The 24,604-nt window shown below is 37.8% G+C and overlaps 2 protein-coding genes across 2 annotated transcripts in view; one reads left to right on the forward strand and one right to left on the reverse strand.

Moving 5' to 3' along the window:
• The window catches only part of LOC144650975 (uncharacterized), a 44,276-nt gene extending 32,916 nt beyond the window's left edge, over nucleotides 1-11,360 (forward strand). Inside the window, exons 34-45 of the mRNA XM_078510821.1 lie at nucleotides 173-309; nucleotides 841-1,033; nucleotides 1,817-2,044; nucleotides 2,752-2,823; nucleotides 3,491-3,747; nucleotides 4,279-4,412; nucleotides 4,838-4,951; nucleotides 5,732-5,859; nucleotides 6,974-7,056; nucleotides 8,104-8,194; nucleotides 9,811-9,951; nucleotides 10,864-11,360. Coding sequence (XP_078366947.1) covers nucleotides 173-309; nucleotides 841-1,033; nucleotides 1,817-2,044; nucleotides 2,752-2,823; nucleotides 3,491-3,747; nucleotides 4,279-4,412; nucleotides 4,838-4,951; nucleotides 5,732-5,859; nucleotides 6,974-7,056; nucleotides 8,104-8,194; nucleotides 9,811-9,951; nucleotides 10,864-11,112 — 1,827 coding nt within the window. The 3' untranslated portion in view covers nucleotides 11,113-11,360. The remainder of the gene's footprint in view (nucleotides 1-172; nucleotides 310-840; nucleotides 1,034-1,816; nucleotides 2,045-2,751; nucleotides 2,824-3,490; nucleotides 3,748-4,278; nucleotides 4,413-4,837; nucleotides 4,952-5,731; nucleotides 5,860-6,973; nucleotides 7,057-8,103; nucleotides 8,195-9,810; nucleotides 9,952-10,863) is intronic.
• An 886-nt stretch (nucleotides 11,361-12,246) lies between these two features.
• On the reverse strand, nucleotides 12,247-23,974 carry LOC144648921 (uncharacterized). Its single transcript, XM_078508368.1, has 4 exons — nucleotides 23,658-23,974; nucleotides 14,842-15,182; nucleotides 13,946-14,143; nucleotides 12,247-12,967 (listed from the first exon to the last, which is right to left on the reverse strand). Exons 1-4 carry the CDS (start codon nucleotides 23,788-23,790, stop codon nucleotides 12,632-12,634), a joined length of 1,008 nt encoding a protein of 335 aa, XP_078364494.1. The 5' UTR covers nucleotides 23,791-23,974; the 3' UTR covers nucleotides 12,247-12,631.
• Nucleotides 23,975-24,604: the final 630 nt, after the last annotated feature.

Consider the following 24,604-nt stretch of genomic DNA (forward strand, 5'->3'; position numbering starts at 1 on the left):
AACACTCGAAGATAAATTTTTATATCTCCGCGCAACCATGTATTATGCTCTATATAGATCATGAGTAGACAGCCGATGAAACGCGCGTGTTATTTTGTTTCATGTTTTGTTAGTCATAAGGCTTGTTATTTTTTATGGATATGTCAGAAGAGCTTTATGTTCTGTAATCTAGATGTATTTCATCCACCGCGGCACCGTAGAAGTTGTTTCTGAGCACGACGAACCGATTGTTTTTGACACCATGGGTGAAGGGAGATTCTTTGGAGAGATTAGCGTTGTCTTTAGTTGTCCCAGGACCGCATCTATCAGGTTAGGACACGTGGATTATGACGCGATGACGCATCTTTTTTAGCCATTAGAGTAATCAGCATCTTATGTTGATGTCCAAGCTTACGTCAGCTCAATCAACACGAAACGAAATTCATAGACTTAAAAGTTGTAGTCAATGATTTAAGGATAGGTCTTGAAATTTCACCTCAGATTACAAGCTAGGGATTGATATGTAATAGCTGTAATTTAAAAGAAAAAAGTTAGACCTTGAGGTCCGTGAAGAGAGTTTTACAAAAGGAACAAGGGAAATGCCAGACGAGCCAAAAAAATGTAAATGTAATGCGTTTTCATGATTTTTTTCCCATGTAACACGGAAGAACTCTCAGGAGTTCGTTACGTGCATGGAGATCGAATTAGAATTTAGAGGCATTTTTTTTTATCAGAAATCTAAAAATCGTTCACATGCTCATCTAAACATGCTTACCCTAAAAAATGGAAATCGTCGTGGAAATTATTGACGATACAGAAAGCTTTTATCCTAAAATTATTAATTTCTTCGATTCGTGACAGGGCGCAAGCAAATTGTGATATCTTCATGTTGACCAAGAAGGACCTGGACGAGGTACTTACCCACTATCCACAAATCCGCAAGAAAATCCTGGAAACAGCCGAGGAAAGACAACGAATGGTGGCTGAACGCGCCAAGGCTTTCGCCAAGAAGAAAGAGGAAGACAAGAAACGAGAGGAGGAAAACAAACTAAAGGTTGGTAAGATGTTTGAACAGTTAGATCCAGTTAATAATTGAGACTTTGAATAGAGTTCAAGGGATAAAGCATTAAAGTTTAACCGCAACCTCATGTTAAAATTCCGGACAGTTTCTCCACAATCAATACTCAATAGTAGACTTTCTGCGCTATCTCCTAGGAGCAGGGACGAGGCAGGTTGGCCTGGGTTACTTCGATTCCCGCATCCGTATCTCGGAGGGTTTTCACAGGGCTCAACGGTTTTTCTCCCTCCCCAGAAAAATACTTTACTCCAATTTGATCCTTAAACAGTGGATGGAGAGCCACCCTGTGGATATGCGACTACAAATTCCAATTTAAAAGCAGTTGTGAAGAAAGGACAATGATCTTCTAGCTACTGAAAAACAAATAACTAAATTTCATAATGTTGCAGCCACAGGCAGATAGCTAGGTCCTTCCCTTTTTTATGACAATTCAGTGGCTGATCCAGGCATTCTGATAAAGGGAGCGATCATCCAGACCCTAGAATAAGGTGGGGGGTGGGGGCAGGGGGTCTCGCTCCCTTAGATCCGCCACTGCAATCCGACTTTGCAAAATGGTGTTTGATAACACTCACGGAAATTCACTGTTGAACAAAACAGTAAAGGTTATTTCGTTTGAAAAGGCCCGGCTTCTAAAAGACACATTTATTGCTGTTTTAAATATTCTAATAAAACTTATTGGAAAAATATCTTGTTTAAAATCATTAAAAGTTTTAATAAGTTTTGTTGTGTGCTAATATTTCCTGCTATATCTTTTTTCAGGAGCAAGAAGAAGGTAAAGATGAAGACCAAGTAACTTTCGAGATTGAAGAACCCGGTGAGCCCACGCCAACGACTGGACAGCGAATCCTCGCCAGCTTGAAGTATTTTAAAACACGTTTGGCTGACCTGTTTGTCCACTTCGTGATTTTACCAGATAGCAAGCTGAGGCTCATCAAGTATATCAACTGCTTGTTTGTGTTCGCCACTACCCTAACAATAACTTACATGGTAAGTAAGAAAACTTGTGAGAGAAGAAGCCTCAGCACTGTGCATTTCTAATTTTAGAAGCAATATATCGAACACAAGAGACAGTTTTTCGTCGGGATATCCAAACCACGAGAAGAGAGTTAGAAATATGACGCGCAGCGGAGTATTTTTGACGCTATTCGAAGTGTTTGGATAGCCGTTGAAGCACTATCTCGAGTGTTTGAATATATCTTCTCAATCGAAATAAAAACTACGGAGTAAAAGGAAACCCAAAATCGTAAAAACTTAGGCTAATTAAGACCGGGTATCCAAACCTCCTTCACGGTTATGATTTTCTTTGTTTTAACTTAATGAATTATTAATACGTTTGAGAAATGACTTTCACAGCACTTTTGGGTTTTGAAGAAGACTTCTCAAACTCATTAATAATCCACCAAGTTAAATCAAAGGAAATCATTAACGTGGTGGTGACGATTTTGTTTGTCCGTTTATTCCTTTGTTTAAGTATTGATTGAGAAGATATATTATATTAAGCATCACATTTCCAAACACCTGGAATTTCATTCGTGTAAAATACTCCGCTGCGCGTCATATTTTAATCTCTCTTTTCGGTGTTTGGAAATGCGATGAAACACTGCCCCTCGTGTTTGATATATTGAAAGTATTGACAGTCTCTACTGTCTCGGTCAGGTACAAAATTCCTACTTACTTTTTCATTGCCTTTTCAGGCCGCTTTTCAAGATCACCCGTGGTATCTTTTTGCATTCAACTACTTATGTGAATTTTCATTTTACACCGAGGTAAGTACTAACGAAGCAAAAAAACACAACTCGTCGAAAAACAATGTCCGTTCCTAGAGGAAAAAAATTCCATTACGTTTATCAAATTCCTCCCCAATCTTCTATTTCGCCGTTTTGAATTAAGCCTGTTTTTAAGAAGGAAAAAACACCGGTGTGCCTTCTATTATTGGTTTAAATATTTTAAAAACACAACTGATCCCTTCACAGTTTTCGGTACATGTTTCGATGTTTCAAACATATATAGGCATTTTCCGGCAGTTTTTAAATGATTGATTTTGCTAAGATTTTCTCACAACTTAAAATCAAGGAAAGTTTTCATATTGAACGGTTAAATCCAGAACTCAATAAACAAGTTGAGCATATCAATTTATTGTTACACTTTTAAATTATCTATTTCAGCTTAGTGTTTTTTCGCTATTGTTCTTTTCTAATATTTTATTGGTTAGTTTAAAGTTTTCCTTTTACGTTAATTTGAATTTATAAAGGCTCATTGTATAGGCTGTTATATAATAACGATAATTCTGTAAATCTTATATATTCATTATGGCTGATGATGATGTTTGAAACATCGAAACATGTTCCGAAAACTGAAAAGTTTTGTTGTGTTTTTACAAAACACTTGTGCTATCAAGAGCCTTTGGTAATATTATTGGTTTATTTTCTGCAGATATATCTTAACTTCCACATGGCGTACACGAACAACATCGGTGAAACAATTTGCGATGGCAAAAGACTACTGATCAACTACGCCAAAGGAAAGCTACCACTCGATTTGTTGGCTTCATTTCCCATCGACCTCTTCGCTCTCGCTGCGCCCGCGGACAAGCAGCTGTTTGCGTTGTCGTACTTGAGGCTGCTTCACTTGCTTCGCATTGTTCGCATGCAACAGTTTTTCTCCGAGTTGGCAAAGCGGCTGAATATCGAGTAAGCGAAAAGTATTACCATGCTTAAAGTCGTATTTTTTTCTAACCGTTTCTTTCTTTTATGGAAGATTTTTTTTTGTTAAAGATGCAAATAATACTTAGCAATTATTTGCGAACGCGAAGTAAATACTGGTGAACATTCCCCAAGACAAATTCATTATTCACCAAAGACTCAGGAAATATTAGTGAATAATTCACCTCGATTTACTGATATCAGTCTCTTCGCCCTTGAAAAACTACAAGCCGTCGCATAGAAGTAAGTACACCTAGGAAACGCATGATTTATGGAAATTGTAAAACCAAATAATTTTCTTGCAATAAGCTCTAGAGCTCCAGTTGTTTTGGTTTGACATAATAGAGGTTCAAGATCATTTGGATACTGCGCCCTCTGAGAAGTTACGAATCAATGTCTTGTATTATCAGAACAAAAAACAACTGGGCTAGCAATCAAAACGTCAGCCCCTTCAATCCAATATAACCCACTGTATCAATTTTGAAATGATAACGTGCGTTCCCTCGTGTTTGTTTTCAGCGTGTTTAAAGTTCGCATGAGCAAATTCTTCTTCCAGTTGGTTATTGTCATTCATGTCTTTGCCTGTGCTTGGTATGGCCTTGCCTGCCCGCTGGATAAATGTTCTAATGAGATCAACTGGGTCAAAAAACAAGGTGAGATGAGTTGCGCGTACAAGAAGAATACAATTGATGGGGCTTGCTTCCCTAAAACGTTTGAAGACAAAAACAAACATAAAAAACAGAGAAAAGAACAACATTTACTTTGAGATGCCGTGCCTTCTTCAGTAATAAAGCAAAAAAAGGTGATGCACGGACATTATACCTGAATGCAATTTGCTATCGTTTGGAGGAAATGCAAAATTATTTATCATCTTTTGCATGCAGATCTTGGTGTCTGGCTTTCAGTTGACACTACCACAAAAAGCAACCATTTTTTATTCCACTACTTGCAATATTTATGGAGTAAGGGGCACGTAAAAGAGTCACGACAACGCATCGTGTTTTCCCACCTCAGTAAAAACCGTTGTAATATGCCTGGACATATCTCTTTAAAGAAGATTTCAATGTTCTCATTGCAGGTCTCCTGGACTCGCCTGCTCTAGCTCGTTACTGTACCGCAGTATACTGGGTCGTGGCCACCATGACTTCAACGGGATATGGAGACATTCATGGTCATAACTCGATGGAAATGGGTGAGGAAAGTTACGCCAGACAAAGTCTACAAAGACTATATGATTTCTACCAGACAGAACACGGTTGAAGTTTTTTACTTAACGAAATAGCAGTACAGTAACTAGTTTTGTCCTGAAATTAGCTTTTCCTTTGAGAGAAAATGGACCGTTTTTATTGTTGTTGTTGTCGTTTTCTTCTTTAATACAATACGCGCAAGTGCAAACACTTGAAATCCTTTATCTGACAAGCCTGTAATGTAGTTGCAACCTAGCCAGGGTAGAGCCGGAAAAAAATCCTAAATCGCTTCATGCTATTTAAATTAAATTTGAGATAACTACGGCCTGATGGGGCACTATGCTCGAGGAAAGTCTTTTATCTCTGCCGATAAGGCATTCATCATTCTCTAAAGAGTTTCAATGTTTAGGCTTATAGAGTTATGCGATAGAATAGTTTTCAATTGAACTTCGTAAAACCAAAACCAAAGTAAGCTTTCTGGCCAATCACAAAAGACACAGACAATGCAGTGAACCAATCCCTGAAAACTCGAAGCCAATACATGTGTACTATGTCCGCACGATGTGCAGGAAAAGGCACGCTAGCGAATCACGATTGGTTTTGGTTTGACTTCTGATAGGTTAGGTTTTTTAACCAATCAACTCACGTAGTAATGGGAAACTAAAGCAAACGCGAATCACTTTCGACGCTCGAGTGAAAATCGCTCTATCGACAAAGAAAACCATACACAGAGTTGCTATCAGATTAAGTAAATAATTAAAATTTGTTTCTCTCTTCTTTTACAGCTCTAGCAAGTTTCGTTATGGTGTTTGGAAAACTTCTTTTTGGCTTTATCCTCGGAAACATCGCTTCTACTCTGGCCAACGCTGAGATCAGACGAGTCAAGTACGAGGAGAAACTGGGAGCCATTCAGGTTTGTGACGTCACCGTGGGACGTTTGTGCAGCTGTCTGTCGTTCGGCATTGGTTGATCACAACTAATTAATAATTAGATAACGAGCTCGGGATTTCTATGAGGAGATAGTTGATGAGGCCTTCACCTCAAGGAAATCGAAAGCGAATAATCTAATTGTTTTAGTAGAATTCTAACTCATTTCCTTTATATAATAATTTTTAAACATTTTTTTCTACAATGTGAACTAGATTAAACTTCACGCTTTAGCGAAATCGTACGCGCGGACTGAATTGTAATTTAAAACTTTAGTTTATTCAGTAATTCTGAAGTGTTAAACTCGTGTAACGGTGGAGTTCCATTTCATTTGTCCTCTCGGGAATTGAGATACCCTATGATATTCTAAAAAAAGATGTGTCCGAGCCAAGTGGCCCATACAGCTGGAGCTTATCCTGGTTTCCGTAGCATTAAGCGACTGAGAGTATTGCTACTCCCCCTGGGTGGGATGCTAGTCCATCGCAAAGATTACCCCCAGCAGTTAATTCGCCGGTACCCATTTTATACACCTGGGTGGAGAGAGGCACTGTGAGAGTAAAGTGTCTTGCCCAAGAACACAACGCAGCGCCCCGGCCAGGGCTCGAACCTGGGCCGTTCAACTCGGAGTCGAGCGCGCTAACCATTAGGCCACCGCGCCTCCCACGATATTCTAAATTTTCTCATTTCTCCGAAGTTTCGGAGGAAGTTTATAATATTCTAAACTTCCTCCGTAACTTCGGAGAAATGAGAAAATTTCGCGACTCTATAGACGACCTTCAGCCACTGCACACTATTACATTGACGGGAGCCGAGGCACGGGAAGGGGGGGGCGAAGCCCGAGACAAGCGAGACCGAGAGCGAGCCCGTGAGCACCCACGACGAACACACAAGCAGAGGAAGAAGGGAGAACAAACAGCGAAGACAAGCGCGCGCCGAGAGCCCACGGACGAAGTAGGCACCGAGCCAACGATGCGCGAAACCAAGAGGTCAGTGTGGTTATGCTAATGGCTGATAGTATGCAATAGCTCAGCCAATCAGATTGCAGCATTTGCATTAGTATACTAGTAGAATTCTACTAATGTTTATTTGTTGATTTTCAGGCGCATATGTCAGACCAAAACATTCCAGGAACTCTACAAAATCGAGTGATGAACTTTTATGAATTTATCTGGAATAAGAACAAGTGAGTCGACTTGTAGAATATTTAGACGGTTTCTGCAGAACATTCGATCGATAAAGGCAAAAATAAAGTTACCAAGAAGAGATCATAGCATGATTACAGTTTTTATACAGTCAAGAAGAACTTATCGAAACTTTAGCTCTCAATTTGACCCCACGCAGGAAAAACGAATTTGAAGTTCTCTATATTTCAGTTGAAACGGGCGTTTCATGTGAGTTCAAAACAAAATATCACGTGTTTAAACATTTTTCGGGGTTTAAAATTAACTTTCTCAAGAATACTTTAGAATTTAATGTCGGGGTCACTTAGAGAAATTAATTTCAGTGACATGTTTCAAACACAGTACACAAAATGTTACAGTGCTGTGTTTAGTTTTTTTTGGTAATTATTTTTTCCTCTTATTGCTCGAACTTTCAGCGGAAACAGCCACTTACTATAGCTACTTCATAACCCAGTTTTAGATTCAGTGTCCATTTGCAATAGTTTGCACTTATACATGTACAAATGTGGAAACTGCTTCCTATTCAGCCAGCACTTTTTCGCCTTTTTCGCTCGACTTTTTCCAGTATATGTAATAAAACCTACCTGTTTTCCGTCTGCATAGCAAGAAAAACCTCATCTAATTCACGCCCTTCTCCCGAGTCGGCTAGAAATTTGGATATGCGGTATATTTTGTCGATATATAGAGCGTTTTCACTCACGTGACAAGTGGCCATATTGGATCAATGAAACAAAGGCGATGTTTACATAAAAATAGAGTTTGAATAAGTTTGGTACACCAATATGGCTGCCGTTTTCTTGCATGGGAACACCAACAAGGCTGCCCTGACGTCATATGAAAATTCTCTTATGATATCTTTGAGTTGAAATATGGGTATTTGGTGCTTCTTTCCAAATTTTGGGCAAGTACAATAGCAAATGCTATATACCCCCAGCCCACCCTCTCTAAGCTAAGCCTTTTCTTTCGTATTTCAATAAATCTTTATTGATGATTTTACGTTAAATTCAAAGTCACAGTCAATAATATTGAACTCTTGTTCTTACTTTTAGGGGCATTGAACACGGTACTTTGTTTTATGACATGCCTAACTGTATGAATGGCGAACTGTGTCTGGGGATGATAAAGGATATCCTCTATGCGGTAAATAATTCCTCGCTTACTTCGCTTTACTTCTTGTTTTGTTTTCTGCTTTTTATTAAATCACCTTGTAATTATTTTTAGTTTTTGTGTCTAGTGCGAAGCGCAGACACTAAGCTATAACGCTAAAATTTTTCAGTAACTACTTCATATACGGCAAATTATGACGTCATACTAACCAAATTCCACTGAGATTTCTAATACGTGACAGCGTACACGAAGTATTTTACAGAAATGCTTCTCTGCATAATAGTAATCGATAATCACTCGCTTTTCCTTCGTTACCCCTTCGTTATTCCTTCGTGAACAACTGATGAAAACGTAGAACAAACGGAACAAGTTTAATTTGAGATAATTAAGACAGTAATTACGTCAACAAACGTCAACACAATGTATTGCGCTAAAAATAATAAATTCTCGGACGTTTGAAGACTTTTGTCTCTTCATTAACGTTAAAACTGCCGTTAACAGACAGCACGCGCAAGACCCTGCATTCAAATGGGATGAACGTTGACTTTGCTTTCTTGTGACAGTGCAAGCGCGCGCTTAGGGCGAAGATGCATTTTAAATTAATTTAAATGTACACGCGCGTGCTGTTGTTACGCATTTTTGATAACTTCTACCCATATTTCTTCACTACACTGTTGAAGCTAGAATCCTCTACAACTTTAGTCTATGCCGACAAAAACCTAATAAATGCACTACCGTGACCGAGCAATACAGTAATGCACAAAGCTCAATAAAGCTCAGCACTAGACACATGTACGCAGTGCGGACCTATTTTTTGACTTCAAGTTTTAGACTTTAAGGCAGTTCAGTAAACTGATCGTGCATAAAAAAAGTTTTTAAGAAGAATACAAGTAGTAAAAATGTGTTTGATGAAATATAAAAGAACAACTTTATTCGGCTTCTTTTTGTAACTTGTTACCTCAAGACAAAGTTTTTCTCTGGAGGTCACAGAAAATGGACGAAAACGTAACAGAGATTATTACAATTTGTCACCAATTAAGTGTTTTTATTGTTAATGTTTGTGAAGTTTCGAGATTAGTCAAGGTCATAACTGGAGGAAAGAAAATATAAAATAAAAACCTCACTGAAAAGTTGTTAAACTGAAATCAAAATTGACGCCAACCCCTGATTAGCTCAATTTTGGTTTGAACAAACAGGCTCTGATGAATTGACATGTTAAGTTTGCTTGCGTGTTTTCTTGTATAGAGACTTAGTTGATTATCAGCAAATAAAGAAATAAGGCAAATAAACCGCCGAAGCGATTTTTTTATCAGTTTATTTACATTTATCAACTTCCAATTGAAACTCAACTGGTGTTTTACATTAGAAATTAATATCTTTGTTCTTGCCCCCACGGAATCTTAGTAGTTATAACCTCAGAAAGTCACGCCAGTTTAACCCTGTTTTTAAGACTAATATATTTAGAAATAGTTTTATTGTCTCTAATGTACTGAGTTTGGATTTTAATCATTCTTGTATAGTTCTTTAAATATTTTTACATTTTATCTTTAGTTTTTATCGCTTTATAACTTTGTAAATATGACATAATTCAACCTTTTAGGTTGCAAAGTTGTATTAATAAACTATCTATCTATCTATCTTGTACAAAGGTTCCACTGTTCGAAAATACAGATCTTCCTTTCATTCGCCTGCTGGGTACCAAAGTGAAGCCAGCGCACTTCCATGCAAATGAATACATCGTACGTAAAGGCGACATTGGCCAGGAGATGTTCATTATTCGTAAAGGACTGGTAAGGAGTTTTATGTGATTCCCAAAAAGTAGACGATATCGCCTGTTTACCACAAACAGGCGATATCGTGTAAAAATTTTAACAAAAAAAATTTAAACAATCAGAGGTTTTATATACTGCCCTGTTATCCTATAACTGACACCTCACCCAACAAATATTTAACAATTATCCTACAAAATCGCGCGGAATATCGCCTGATACTTAGCCGACGAGGCCGTACGCCGAGTTGGCTAAAATCAAACGATATTCCGCAAGATTGAGCAGGATAATTGTTTTATTACTCAACAAATTATCAACAAAACAAATTTTGCAGATATAAAAACTGTAATTTTGCAGCGCTTTATTAGAACTCGGACGATCCTACGCAATCTACGTATATCGCAGGATATATAATATATACGGATAACAGATATCAATAACATTTTGACCATGTATGGGCAGTGCAAGCATTAGTTGAATAATAAAACTACAATATCGCAGACAATTTAAGGAGAAAAGTCTTACTTTGCACGTTATTGGTGAAATTTTTGAAACAAAATTTTGAGAAAAAGTACAGTGAACATAACTTTCAACTTTGTTCCTTCCGCCACTTGTTGTATATTCTATAACAGGAAAATCTAAAAAAAAAGAAAAAAAAACATTATGAGGGTCTATAAAAAAACAGACATGCTTTGAGCATAGACCTCTAAACGTAAGAAGGAAAATAAAATGGAGATCGGAATGTATTTTTGCATTTAAGAAGAAAAAGTAATAAAATTTATAGACCAAATCAAGTCTCTTATTTCTGTTCTCAAATTGGAAGGTCTTTGCACCAAATTTTACATCAGAAGAAAGGAAAGATCGAGATCATTGAAAATAACATGAAAAAGTTTGTCTGAACTGAAACATACGATTTTATATACCTTCTTTTAGATTGAAGTAGTCACCGACGAAGATCCACCAGAAGTCATTGAAACATTAGAAAAAGGCCAGTACTTCGGCGAAATGTGCTTAATCCACGCCAGTCCCCAGAAGGTGTCCCTCCGCGCGGTCACCCATGTCGATATGCTTGTGCTCAGTAAAGAAGACCTGGATGCCGTCCTTGTTCATGACGAAAACGTTGCTGCGCAAGTCAGTGAAGTAGCGGAAAGGCTATATCCTACTCCAAGTAAAACTAAATGAACTGTCTACATTAAGAAATTGTCTGTAACTTTAAAACTTCCATTTCAGATTTCGTCTTTCTTTTGTTAGCATTTGATTAGTGGACTGTTCCGTTGAATTTCAATCATTTTTCTCATACATATATCTAATAAATGTAGCGAATCCTTTTTTGTGAATACGTACATAAAAATATCCTTATTTTTCTTTTTTTATTAATCTCGTTCTTTTATTTCTTTTCTGATCATGTTTACGAATAAAAAATATTTTCTCGACAATTTCTTTTGAAAGTCATTATTCTAATATTATTTCTCATTAACCTTTGGACGTTTATGGAAACTCACACCTCCAAGACTGTAGAAGAAGTGAGAAGATGGCGCTTGGTTTAGCAACCGCCCTGTTTCTGGTTTGCGCAGCACACTTTCATGTCCGCTAATTTCCTTCTTTCAAATGTTCACTTTGAATGCCCCTTTTAAAAGTTTCATTCTCCAGTTCCTGGGAGGCCTGTCACATCATGCAAAAGAGTGCTCCATTAACAAATTTAACACCACTGAAAGTCATTCGTTCGAGAGATAATTTACAGTGTCCGAGTTCTGATCAGTAGTTGTTTGCAAGAGAGGCTACCATTGGCGATTTGTCAAGCCACAAGAATTTGAAAAAGTCTGCAGACCTTTTCTAATCAAAATCAAAACCTCGTGCATGCTTAAACCTAGACCATTATTTGCAGGCTTCCATTGAAGTAATTATGTACTTGGCTTTTGGCTTTTTGAATTCGTGCTCACGAGTACCCTTTAGGCCGGATACTCTCTCTTTATTGTAAGACTTCAGTTATGCAAACAAATTTATTGGCTGTTATCAGCCTCTCAGCCTCGTTCTCAGGCTGGACTATGTTTGACTCACAAAGACGTGTAGTCTTAAAGACCTGTGAAATATTTCAAATCAACGAACCAAATAGTGATAATCATGAGCCTTTCATCCATGAAAATTTATTGTATTACCTATGTTATACTCTGGCTTGAACGAAACTACAGTTAATTTCATTTATCTCGGCATTCTTTGAATTGAGAGACAATCTCATTACAGTAATCACCCCTTCTAATGGTTAAAAATGAATAATAATGGTTATTTTTATTTTATTTTATTGTATTTCATGTTATGATATTTTCTCTTTTACAAGTTGTATCTTATTAATTAAAAAAATTAGTTGTTGTTGTTGATGATGGAAGAAGTTAATCCTCTAATATCCATGGCTAAGCGCTTGGGTAACCCCACGCTCCTTAGCTTTCCTTGTAAAAAAAAAAAAGACAACGCTGAAGTAGAAATTTAAAGCAGGCCACAGTTTGAGTCTGGTTTCTAAATTTATCAGTTGTTATCAATTCAGTTAAACTTTTAAAAGTGTAGGAATAAAGAAATTCTACAATATTCTAACCTTTTTTGATAAGCGCTGGTGTCCATATTTTTAGGTTCCTGGTCAGCTGAATGAACATATATAAAATGCTAAATGCGTCCCTTTCTGAAGTTAAGCAGTTTCACTCTAAATGATTCAATTTTCAAAGGTGTAGGACTGCTTCCTTAGGAATTCTATTGGCTCCATTAAGGTGTAGACTTGTTTTATTTGCTCTGGTGTCCATACCAACAGATTCCTGGTCACGGACGGAACAGGATCAACTATTGACGAACAGTCACGAAGGTAATCTTCGGAACACGTGATCTCTAGGAAGTCGCAGATTTGGCGTAGATACTTCGATGGGTCTCGAACAAATTCTTCGCCTGGTATATCAAGAACTCTGTTTCCATATGCCTCCTTTGTTGCCTGACAATTCCTTGCTATGGTGAAATAGCGTCCAATACTTCCGTCAATCTGCTTAGTGATGTTGTGCTGAAGAATTAAAAGTAACCAGCTATTAGTGGGTTTCTAATGATGCCAACTCGAGTAATATCTTCTGTACACTACAGACGTACCCACTTTATGCAGATCATCAGTTTTTAATAGGGTAAGAGAGTATTTAAGTTCCTAGCTCATAAATTTACCAGCTCTACCATATTCAGATCTATTCAAAATAGTCTATTTTGGTCTTCATAAGACCTTTGGGGGAGGACGGATTTTGTCTTCTACTCCTATCCTCGAGGCTTTAAAGTTATCAAATTTAGGATAATGAAGCTTGCTGGTGGCATAGTCTGTCAAGAAATTCGACATAACATAGTCCGTGTCAGAATCGTACCGTGTTTTTTTCGTGTATCGTGTTTTTTCTCTGAACAGCTTTCATCTTGGGTACACCACTTACCTTATTGTTACTTAATTTCGCTAAAATGGAACAGGAATATTTCGCGAGTCTTAATTTTCGCGATTTGGCCAAAAATACGTAATTAGCATCAAAAAAAAAACAATAGAAATCGGTTAGAATTAATTTTCGCGGGTCTTTAATTTCGCGATTTTTTGAAAATCGCGAAAATTAAGTCCCGCAAAAATAAGTAACAATAAGGTAGATATTTTTCCATGACGTCAGAAACCACCAAAAGTGGCTTAAAAGTAATTAAAACTGCATGAAGTTCCGTGAGCCATAACGGATCAGGAATTATTTCAGTTCAGATAAATTGAAGATAAAGTTACCAAGTGTGATTGGCATTAATATAATAAACGGAGCCAGTCCAAAGATTTTTATAGAGCAACACTGATGTTGGACATTACAAAATATGTTACTAAATTTGTTTTAATGTAATGTATATGAAATGAATCATATATGAACTGCGGATGTATATGAAAGTGATAAATGATCGTCGCAGTGAATTTCCAATTGGAAATTCACTGCGACGATCATTTATCACTTTTAAATTTGTTTTAGTTGTTCGCTCTAACCTTCTCCGTGTGTTCTTCCAGCCTTAAGCCGTTTATCAGCCTCATAGCCATGGTTGCAATGTTGTCAAATGGATTTCTGATCACGTGAACAAATTTTGCCTTCACGTGGTAGTCATCTTCCAGTTGCTTAAGTAGAGATCTACCAGTTTCCTTTGATGTGAATCTAGCTGTGAACCAACCAACCTTGTCACCCAGAATCTGTCAAGTTCCAAAATAGCACTAGTTAACACGATACCCCCTCTCGGATAAAGCTCTAATTTTTACTGCCACGAAGACTGAGTCTTAACCGATAAGTCTGTCGCTGGGGCAAAGTATCTGGATAAATAGTCCTTGTACATAATGATTTGTAATTTATGTTCTAAAATACATTTGTATGATGTATTTTTAATTTGAATCAAAATGGGCAATTCAAAGTGAATTTATTATTCAATTTTGCTTCTTGTTGCATAAATTGAGTTGTGGCATTGAAAGTGTAAGAAACGTTGGAGTTTAAGTTTTGGGTCTGGTTGTTCAACGAGTGGATTACGCTATCCACCAAATAAATCGCTGTTCAGTGGATAAGTGTTGAAAGACCAAACTACAATGCTTTGCAAAATTGTTTGGACACTCGTACAAAATTGGATAACCAAAATTTCTTAACGCTTATTTCCAGTCTAATATACCATATCCTTCTTGCTTATCCCCCCTCCCCATTCCAATGTTGCCTTTTAAAGTTTCAGTGAACATTCCTTCAAAGTTCACCATCGTGTGGGGGAGAGGGGGTGAGACAAAATGAATGTCACGCACACTCCAAAGTCACGCAAAGAGATGTAAGCGTTTCAACTCTTTTTGCAAATGATAGTAGGTCTTCCACTGAATAGTAATTTATGCTATTTGCAAATGTCCTAGGGTGTTACCTTGAGGGTGCCATCAAACGTTCCTTGCCACTGATTTGGTACTTTGTACCCCACGTTAACGTAATTAGAAGCTGTCCCGTTGATCGTCATGGATCTACGACCTTTAGTGGCGAGTTTGTAAGAGCGAGAAGTGATTGCATCAAACATCTTGGTCCGACTCCATTCAGGATGATTTCTGTAAATTCCTATCAGATTCATTTCGTTAGAAAGCATTATATTTGGATGTGCATCCAGAAGCGCAGAAACCAGCGTGTGACGACTTCTGGGATAGCCAATGAAAAGTAGCGCGGTGTCTACGTCATCATATGCAGCTTGCAGCCTTTGGAGGTCGGCTTCACGGTCTAAAAAAAGAAAACAAGGGGAAAAGGGAATTACGTACACGGAATACTGAGTATGCGATCTTTACGCAACTTTACTTTAGCTTGAATGTGAATACTGTATTCCATCTATTGCTGGTTTTCACTGTCACGCAATCAAAAATTAAATTCGAAACCATTCAACTACAGAAGCTATGAATTTCAAATATTATAGATGATAAATAGATAAACAATTTCTCCAAGTTTCGGGTCTGTACGGTGTACCGTTCGCGAGTTATTTGCCGAACCTTTCCACGCAAATTTATAAAGCTTAGTATGGAGATGCCATAACTGTGTCCTTCCGAGGGACACAGTAATGGCCGCCGTGATGTCAGAGAAACCATCTGGAACTCAGTTCTGTTTACAACAGCGGCTATCCTTGGCTTAAGAGCTAGTACACTTTCACATAAACACCACTTATTATATCTGAAATGTTCAATCTGCACAAAATGGAAAGGAAAGGCCTTTTTTTCAAACAAAACAGCTATGTCACGGCACTCAGCTTGATCTCACATACGACGGAGAACTCAAATATTCAAAATGCTCTGTTTTAAAAACGAATGACACTATCGATCTGGAAATTTGCAAAAATATATATTTGTAGTTTATCTTTCGCCTTATAACAACGAAAATTTAGCAGGCCTAGTGAATTTTGATTTCAGAATTTTATGACGTAACATGAAAACCAAGAATAGGGTCCCCTAAGGAGGTTTCCCTGGCAACTTGCCCGTATACTTTATTCTTCGGTGGATAGAGGAACAGTAAAAGTGAAGAGTGTTGTCCAATGCAAGATCACAACACCAGAACCCTGATCAGACATTTACACGGAACTTTGTATTCGTAAGCGGAGTCCGACAGCGACTTACGTCTCCCAAGTCATTGTTTAGAACTAACTCGCTCATCCGAGTACAAATTGTGGAGATCTGGACACGGAAATGGAAATGTTGGTAAACAGTGGATCATTTATCAGTGTTAAACATTCTTGATCATTTGTCACTCCAGTCCATTAAAGACGATATCGCTGACAAAAATTCTCTTTCATCCAACGGATCCCGAAACGAGATTCGAGAACGCGTATGAGAACGAAATAGCTGAAACGGTGTCGAGTATAAAGTGTACATATGGAAATATGTCCTGCCACTTTTTTTTTAATTTTATTTTAATTCATTGCTTACAAACCAAAAAACTACTTACAACGCTTACAAAAAAAAAACTACTTACAAAGCTTACGAATAGAAAACTACTTACAATGCTAAAAAGAAAAGAAAAACTTACGTTACAAAAGTTGCACTAAGTACGCTATAACTTTACTTACAATACCATTACACAATTATTTTATTTAATTACATTACAATACAACGCATGCCACGGTACTACCACTACTTTCCCTAACATTAAAGGTTACACGCTCAAGGGCTCAGGAGACTTGATCCAGCGAGGATAGAAAAGGCTTCCATTTTTTTGTGTTACTTGGTATATTATTTTCTAATTGATGTATATGTTTTAGATAAAACAAGAAATTGTTTTGGGTTGGGTGGCGTTCTTAGAGCTGTCAGGGATAAGACCTAAAGCGGTTTCCATACATAGATGATTGTCAGGTGAAAGTATCTGACACGACTGCAGCCATACGGAAAGATTCTGCCAAAACGTTTTTGTTTTTTCGCATTGCCAGAAAAGGTGCATGAGATCTTCCTCTTCATTATGACAAAAGGTGCATTTTCCGTCCTCTCTAATGCCGATTTTTTGCAGATAGCTATTAGTCGATAGCCGCATGTGTAAAAATCTGAAATTAAAATCTATTAGTTTAGAGCTTTGTGTGCACACGGCGGGTGACAGTCTGATACACCTTCCTCCAACCAACATTTTTATTGGTTGTAGAACCAATATCTTTATGCCACTTCTCTTGACATGATATTGGTTGTTCCCCTTTGACCGATATAAGTTTCTGGTATACAAGTCTTGACGGTTTGGGGTTTTCTAGAAATTTATTGAAGAGACTTTCGTATTTTAAATGTGTTTCTGGGATTTGTCTCTGTAAAAGTTTTACTGCGGAGATTATTCCAAAAAAAGTTAGTGGTTTAACTTATTTAACGTATTAGTTAACGTATTTACTTTGAAAATTGACGAGCGAAATTAAGTTATGAGAATCATCCATTAAATGCTTTATTTGTGTTACACCTTTTGAAAGCCAATCTTTACATAGTACTGGTGCATTGTTTATTCTTATTAGCGAGTTTTGCCAAAGAGGCATGGACAAAAAGTGATCTTTAGACATAATTTTTCCTTCAAAGAAAGTCTCTAACCATATTTCCATAACTTCTTTAACAAATGGATCCTCAATTCGTAAGTTATTCATATCCTTTTTGCTAAGATTTCCTTTAAAAATAGCACCGCCTCCATACTTTCCGAGCTCTAAATTAAAGATGTTTTTCCATTTGCTATCATTTTCGGAATCCAGATATTTTTTAATCCATGTGGCTTTTAGTGATTTGTTGAAAGATCAGGGGCACCCAACGGAATATTTCGTTAAAATATCTGTTCGGAAGACGATTTGAGATCTAGAATTTTCGGAACATTCATTGTAAATTTTTTTGCTTGCCTGCCTTTCCTAGGATTTTCGAATATCTAATAAATGGTATAATTGTTCATTTATAACGGATTTTTTACTCTAAAAAGGTCACCTAGAATTTTCGGGAGCCTTTCTCTGACTGGAATTTTCGAAAAGGTAAGTTTTGATCCCTATAACTTTCGGATCACTAGAAATTCAGCTAGGAAATCCGAACAGATAAAAACATTTTAGGGGATAAAAATATGCCTATATCTACCGTTTAAATACTAAAATACGTTCAACGGTGCTATCTTTAAGTGGTTTTGAGCTATATTCTCGATGGGTCCCCCTGAAAGATGCAATATCAGTCATTTTGAGTCCTCCGTCTGAATAGTCGTTGATCATGACAGCGCGCTTAATTTTATCGTCTTTATCGTTCCATAAAAAACTGAAAAAAGCTTGTTGATTTCCTTGATTGCTTGTTGGTTTGTTTGCAAAGGTGATAGGATATATACAAGTTGAGATACTACTAGGCTTTTCAAAACTGCTATCTTCCCTAATAAACTAAGTCGTCGGAATTTCGAACATCCTAAGATAGATCTAATTTTCATCAGTTTATCCTTATAATTTAGGGAGATCGTCATATCTTGATCCGTAGAAAACCAAACACCTAATGCTTTAACTTTTTCATTTTTCCATTGGAAATTTTTTTCGGGACATAATTTTAACTTGCAGTTTCTTTGGGAGCCTATCCATAGAGCTTCTGTTTTCCTGTCATTTAGCTTGAGCCCAGATATTTTACCAAAAGCCTCTATCAAAGACAACGAGATTTTAAGAGATTGTTCGGAGCCATCTAAAATGAGTGTCGTATCATCTGCATATTGGCTTAGTTTGAGTTCAGTATCATGTATTTTGATACCCCTAATTTCTCTTTTGTTGCGTATAGCTTCAGCGAGTATTTCTACAGATAGTATAAAAAGATAAGGTGTGTACTGTCGTAAATTGTAATAACGTCGTGAATTGTAATACCTGTCGTAAATTGTAATAACAGTTGTCGTGAATTGTAATAGCTGCCGTAAACTGTAATAACAGTTGTCGTGAATTTGTAATAATGCACCTATCGCAAATTGTAATAACACATTGCCGTAATTTGTAATACTCCGAGCTGCCGTAAATTGTAATAGCACATTGTCGTGTTTTGTAATAAGCGGTATTATCACACTCTATTTTTAACTTCAGATCTAGAGCAGTTGCTAATGGCAGCCTGGCAAGCCATTTTTGAGCGTTTGGTTATGCTTTATGGTGAATTTTTTTGGAACGAGAAAAAACTACAACATTGAAAACATAATATTTCGCGCTCGTAACTAGTTCCAGTCCAAGAAGTACCCCCCTAAACTCTGGCGACGTACAGCGAAGGGAATTAGTAAGAGGCTCCGGCAATTTTTTTTTTTCTAAAAATGTGCATTACTTTGATAAAAGAAAGAAAATACAAAACAAAACTCAGGTTCACAGCTAGTTTTTTTTTCTAAATAAAAGGCCGGTAACCCATGCAGCCCCTCACTCTCAGGAAAGTTGGCACGGAGTGTGAAAGGTTATCTTCGCTATCGTAAAAAATGTTGTTGTTTATCATCGTGGTAGAGTACAATAATAATAAAGTATTTTTCGTTTGTCTCACGACGTAGTGTCACTTGTGATGTAGATCGCGACGTTTCGACTGCACACTGCTAGTCTTCATCAGGCGATAATTATAAGGTCAACTGGTTGTGCGTGAACTTTTAAAGCACGCTGCTGCGCTGTGATTGGTTGGTTTTCAACAGCTGTGATTGGTGCATTTCGATCCTCGCTGTTCCGGTGTGCTGTTGTTCCCTCAGGGGTCCGCTACCGTTTCGTTCTCCTGGTGTTGTGTTTTTTGATCGTGGGCATCCATGCTTCAGGAATTTCAATTCCACTATCCCTGTTGATATTATTAGGGTGAAGTCTTATCTGAATTGCCTCTTTGACCCTGCATGCGTGTGTACCAGTGTGGTTCACGATCAATAAACTTAACCTCATTCCAAAGTGGGTAGTGTCCGGTGTTGTGGGTGTGCTCTGAAACGGCGGAGGTCTGGATACGGGCGAGTCGGATGTCCCGGTCGTGTTCTTTGATCCTGTCTTGTATAGTATCCTATTCCGCACTGCAACAATCATCGCATTGCATTTAAGATTGGGGATAAAATTCGGCTCCACCTAGAATCACCTATGCTTCATTGATCAGGAGACCATCAATAGGCTCTTTATCTCCCAATACTCATAATGAACCCACACTGTATTATCCAAATTCAAATTTTAGAGCCGTTATTTTCCTTATATTATAGAACTGGCCCTGAAGAAGACTAGCTCTGCTAGTTGAAATATTGGCCAATAAATCTTGCCCTCCTGCCGTTGTACCAGCCTTGCAATCAATTTGGTTTTATAAGCACTTAGAGTGACGTCTGGTACGAGCATTTCTTCAACAAGAGATCCGGCAGCAGAGAAGCCAAGCAGTTTTTTCTTCGTTGCGTGGTCCCCTGCATCCAAACTGTTTTTTTTTTTTTTTTTTTTTTTTTACTCATAATGATATCCAAACAAAGAGGCCATTGATGGTCTCCTATGGAGGCCAAGTCATACCAACACAAATACAAAATACCAAAACAACACTTGCATTCTTCCCCAGTGGTAATAAAACATGTCAACGCCAATCCTATCAGCATTACACTCCATTAATCCCTAAACACCACTCCCAAACCTAACTCCCAAACCTTACTCCAAGATCAGGGCATATACGTTTGTCAACATTGCTTGGGGGAAGGGGGGTTTAAGAAATGAACAAGAAGAGTGCCAACATTAGCGACAACATACGCACGATAGATAGCGTCATCAAGTATACAGCGAACAAAAAAATCCCTGGGCTTCTTCTTTTTCTAGATTTTGAAAAAGCTTTCGATACTCTGAAATGGTCATTTATCAATAAAACCCTTCGGCTTCGGTCCCTTATTGTTAAACTGGGTTAGACTTTTTTACTGTAGTACTGAAAGCTGTATCTTAAACAATGGATGGGCGAGCAATTTCTTTGAACAAAGTCGAGGAGTAAGGCAGGGTTGCCCTTTGTCACCTTTGTACTGTCGTGAATTGTAATAAACGTCGTGAATTGTAATACCTGTCGTAAATTGTAATAACAGTTGTCATGAATTGTAATAGCTGTCGTAAATTGTAATAACAATTGTCGTGATTTGTAATAACGCGCCTATCGCAAATTGTAATAACACATTGTCGTATTTTGTAATACTCCGAGCTGTCGTAAATTGTAATAATATATTGTCGTGTTTTGAAATAATCCTTTAAAATAAGAATTAGCAATCATACAAAAATCCGGTTTTCGTTTTCTAAGGAAAAACAGTTAAAGATTTCGTGGTGTAAATTTATTTTCCTGCTTGGTATCGTCATGAGGTTTATTCAACATTATTAACCAACTACTCACCGGAACTGGGACAAATTTGCAGCAAAGCACGTTGTAAGGAAACGGAAAGTTACATTTGTTTTTCCTCAAGTCGGTTTTTAACAAGTCATTGGTTTTCATTTTTGTGAGGGAAAACGGTCTAAACATATTTTCATGATATTTAGCTTGTCCCTTCGGTGTCGTCTGATCGACTTAAATTTTCACGTTAAAAAAAGTAAAACGAGCTATGAGGAAGATAATGACGTAGTCAAACACAACAGATTAACGGCATTTCTTAACACTTAATAGCAGTAATGGCGGTTCTTCTTTCCTTTCTCCGTGTTTTCGTTTGATTTTTACAACCACATCGACCTTGTCTTCCTCAATATTCATTGCCGTCATATTGACTTTGTGACTTTGTGACCAGTTCTTGTTGTTTTCAGGCTCCACGGCAATGATGTTGTGGTATCAGACCACCCATTGTAATTACGAACTCTTCCTATTTTCACAGTGATGTTCAATTAGATAATTTTGTTTGGATGACTTTTTTATTTTATTTTGGCTGAAAGAATTGTCCGGTGAATAACCCTTTTTATTATATGGCTACAATAGTATGCGCGCTCTGATTGGCTGCTGAGCGGGCATTATTTTCTTGTAATGACCGGGCATTATGAAAATTTTTCTCGGCTCGACGGTTTTTTGAGTTGTGAGTAAAAGCTACTAGCGAGGGGGCAGAAACAACAAAAAATGCCGACAAAATATAACTATCTTTTCAATAAATGAAAGAAAAATATAAGCATACCGATACTTCTTTAGTATGAGCGACGAAGAGAGCCACAGAGAGCGAGAGCGAGTTTTACCTCCAGTGTTTTTTCCCTTGATTATACTCTTTTTTGAATAGTGCTTAAAGGCCATATAATAAATAACTTATTAACCTCGTCCGTTCGGTCATTACAGGGGAATCTCAGACCTCGACCTTGATGTATTGACCTCGCTGTCGCTCGGTCAATACATCAAGGCCTCGGTCTGAGATTCCCCTGTAATGACCTCACTCTCGGTTAATAAGTAGTATTTATAATATTATCGGCGGAGAAAGGTTGAAGTCAGATAACTAAAAATAAATGTTAAAAAGGTGAAAACTAAGAAACAGCGAAGTTAACTTTGTGACCAGTTCTTGTCTTTCCGAACAACTTTAATAGATGCTGCCTACAACAACAAGGCGTACGCGCTGTTTTCAAGTCGGAAACTACATTAAGATCACACCTAGTACGGCCGAAAGACGCCGTTGATCCGACTAAACAAGATGGCATTGTTTACAGAATTCCCTGTGAGTGCGGCAAAGTTTACATCGGCGAGACTGGAAGACCTATTCGCACTGCATAAATTATCAGCATCGCATATAAGTACTACAAATTAATCATGAATAAATTGACATTGTTCAAGTGCAGCGGCGGAAGGAACATGCCAAGTGCGATTAGTAGCCAGCTGGTAAGTTTGGTGAATATTGTTGGGAGTCTTTTGTATGGTACAATTTTACCTATATGCCCACCCACCCATGAACTCAGTTTGCACTGCGACTCTTGTCGGGTCGCCGAATTTTATCCCCAATCTTAAATGCGATGCGATGATTGTTGCAGTGCGGAATAGGATACTTTTCTTCTGTAAGGAAATTTGCTGTATCCGTTTAAAGACCACGCTAAAGCTCCCATTCTTGCCACTATTTGAAGAGCTCGGTGGAAAAAGGGTGGCAATGACTTTGGTTAAACATGAACATGGCGAAAACTTCGACAAATTTTGCGTGCGGGTTTGTTTACATATGTTTACAAGTTGCTCACATCAAGTAATACAGTCCTATCAAACGCGCGCGTGGCCGTAGAGGCTGTCAACTGGTGAAAACACTTTCCTGTACTCCAAAAATGGTTTATAGGATGTTGGAAACATTCATGGTGAAGCAACGACAAGAATTTATCTACTGTTACAACTCTAGGAGCCTTTTTCTGAAAGTGGTGGATTTCAGACAATGCGGGGCATTAATGATGGGACACTTAGCACATTTCTGTGCCAAATGACTGCTAACCCCCTTCCCCCCAAGCAATGTTGAGAATTGACCATCTCACACACCAAGATCAGGGCATATACGTTTGTCGACATTGCTTGGGGGAAGGGGGGGGGGTTAAGAAATGAACAAGAAGAGTGCCAAACCCGTTTTTGGAATACAAAAAGGTTATTTGGCATGATTAAGAGATCGCCTTCATAAGTGTCCCAAGTCTTTTAGACCTCCATTGTAGGTTAAAGTAACTCCCTGGTATTTTCACGACATTTAATATAAATAAAGTCGTTCGCAGCGAGCACCGCCACCGAGATTTTTTAAAAAGCCAAAAATTCTTTGTAAGACTTCTTAAATAACATAGACCCCTTGCCGAGTTCTTGGAAGCACGGAAAAACAAAATATTCTTACCGATGTTCCTGTTTTGAGTGGCTTGTTCCTGAAATAAGCGTGTTCCAGTATTGAAGTACAATACGATACCAATCAGTAATACAGTCAGACAAGCTATCTTCAAGACTTTAGCAGATATCGTTCTTCCAGTCATCTGGGAGAATTGAAAGTATAATGCCAACCCGCTCAATCTCTGCCAAAGATAACGTGGCCCTCACAGAAAATCAGCATAAGTAAAATAAACGTTATAATAAAAACGGATGATTTCGGTAAATTCGGAACAACTCCTTAGTTAAAACTTCTTAAAGCTGTTCGTGCCTTTCAAGTCCGTTTCTATATTCGCGTAGCGTGTCTGTATATGTAATATAAACGCGAAAAATTGATCCGTGGAATTCATTCTTGAAAGCCCTATTTACCTCCTAGCAACATGTCACAATACGTGGTTTTACGGGATTTACAAGCCAAAAAATCACCTCGACTACCACTCTTTAACACCGTGATGTTCGGTGTTTTATTCAAGTTTTAACGCGACTTAAGCTTGATGATTTTTTTTTAGCTTTTTTCTTTCTTTTAGATTCCTGCATGAGGAATGTAATGAGTTTATCTGCAGACGTCTACAGCCAACTCTCTCTAAAACGGACACCGTCGGAACCAGCTCCAACTGTCCGTTTTAGAGAGGTGTCCGTCTTATAGAGAGTTAAGTTACAGTAAAATGACTGAAAAAGGCAGGAACGGGACCAACACCAGGTGTCCGTCTTACAGAGGTGTCCGTTTAGAGAGAGTTGACTGTACTCTTAAAAACGACCCTTTATTCATGTCGAACTTCGAATTTGCATCTTGCATTACTGTATGTATATAAAATCGACATATTCGACGGCCAAAAAGTTTTGCTCAGTCATTTCATAGAGCATAACATAATTTCAAAGGTTACAGATTAGCAAATGTATTGGAGACTCCGGATCCTTTAT

This window comes from Oculina patagonica, chromosome 4 (genome assembly GCF_052425735.1).
Source record: "Oculina patagonica isolate OP01 chromosome 4, crgOcupat, whole genome shotgun sequence".
NCBI lineage: Eukaryota > Metazoa > Cnidaria > Anthozoa > Scleractinia > Oculinidae > Oculina > Oculina patagonica.

Coding starts and splice junctions, on each gene's coding strand:
- LOC144648921 (XM_078508368.1), bottom strand. CDS start 23,790: ATGACTGGAAGAACGATATCTGCTAAAGTCTTGAAGATAGCTTGTCTG. Junction 14,144..14,841: donor CGTTTGATGGCACCCTCAAG/GTAACACCCTAG, acceptor GGAACTTGACAG/ATTCTGGGTGACAAGGTTGG. Junction 12,968..13,945: donor TGGAAGAACACACGGAGAAG/GTTAGAGCGAAC, acceptor TTAATTCTTCAG/CACAACATCACTAAGCAGAT.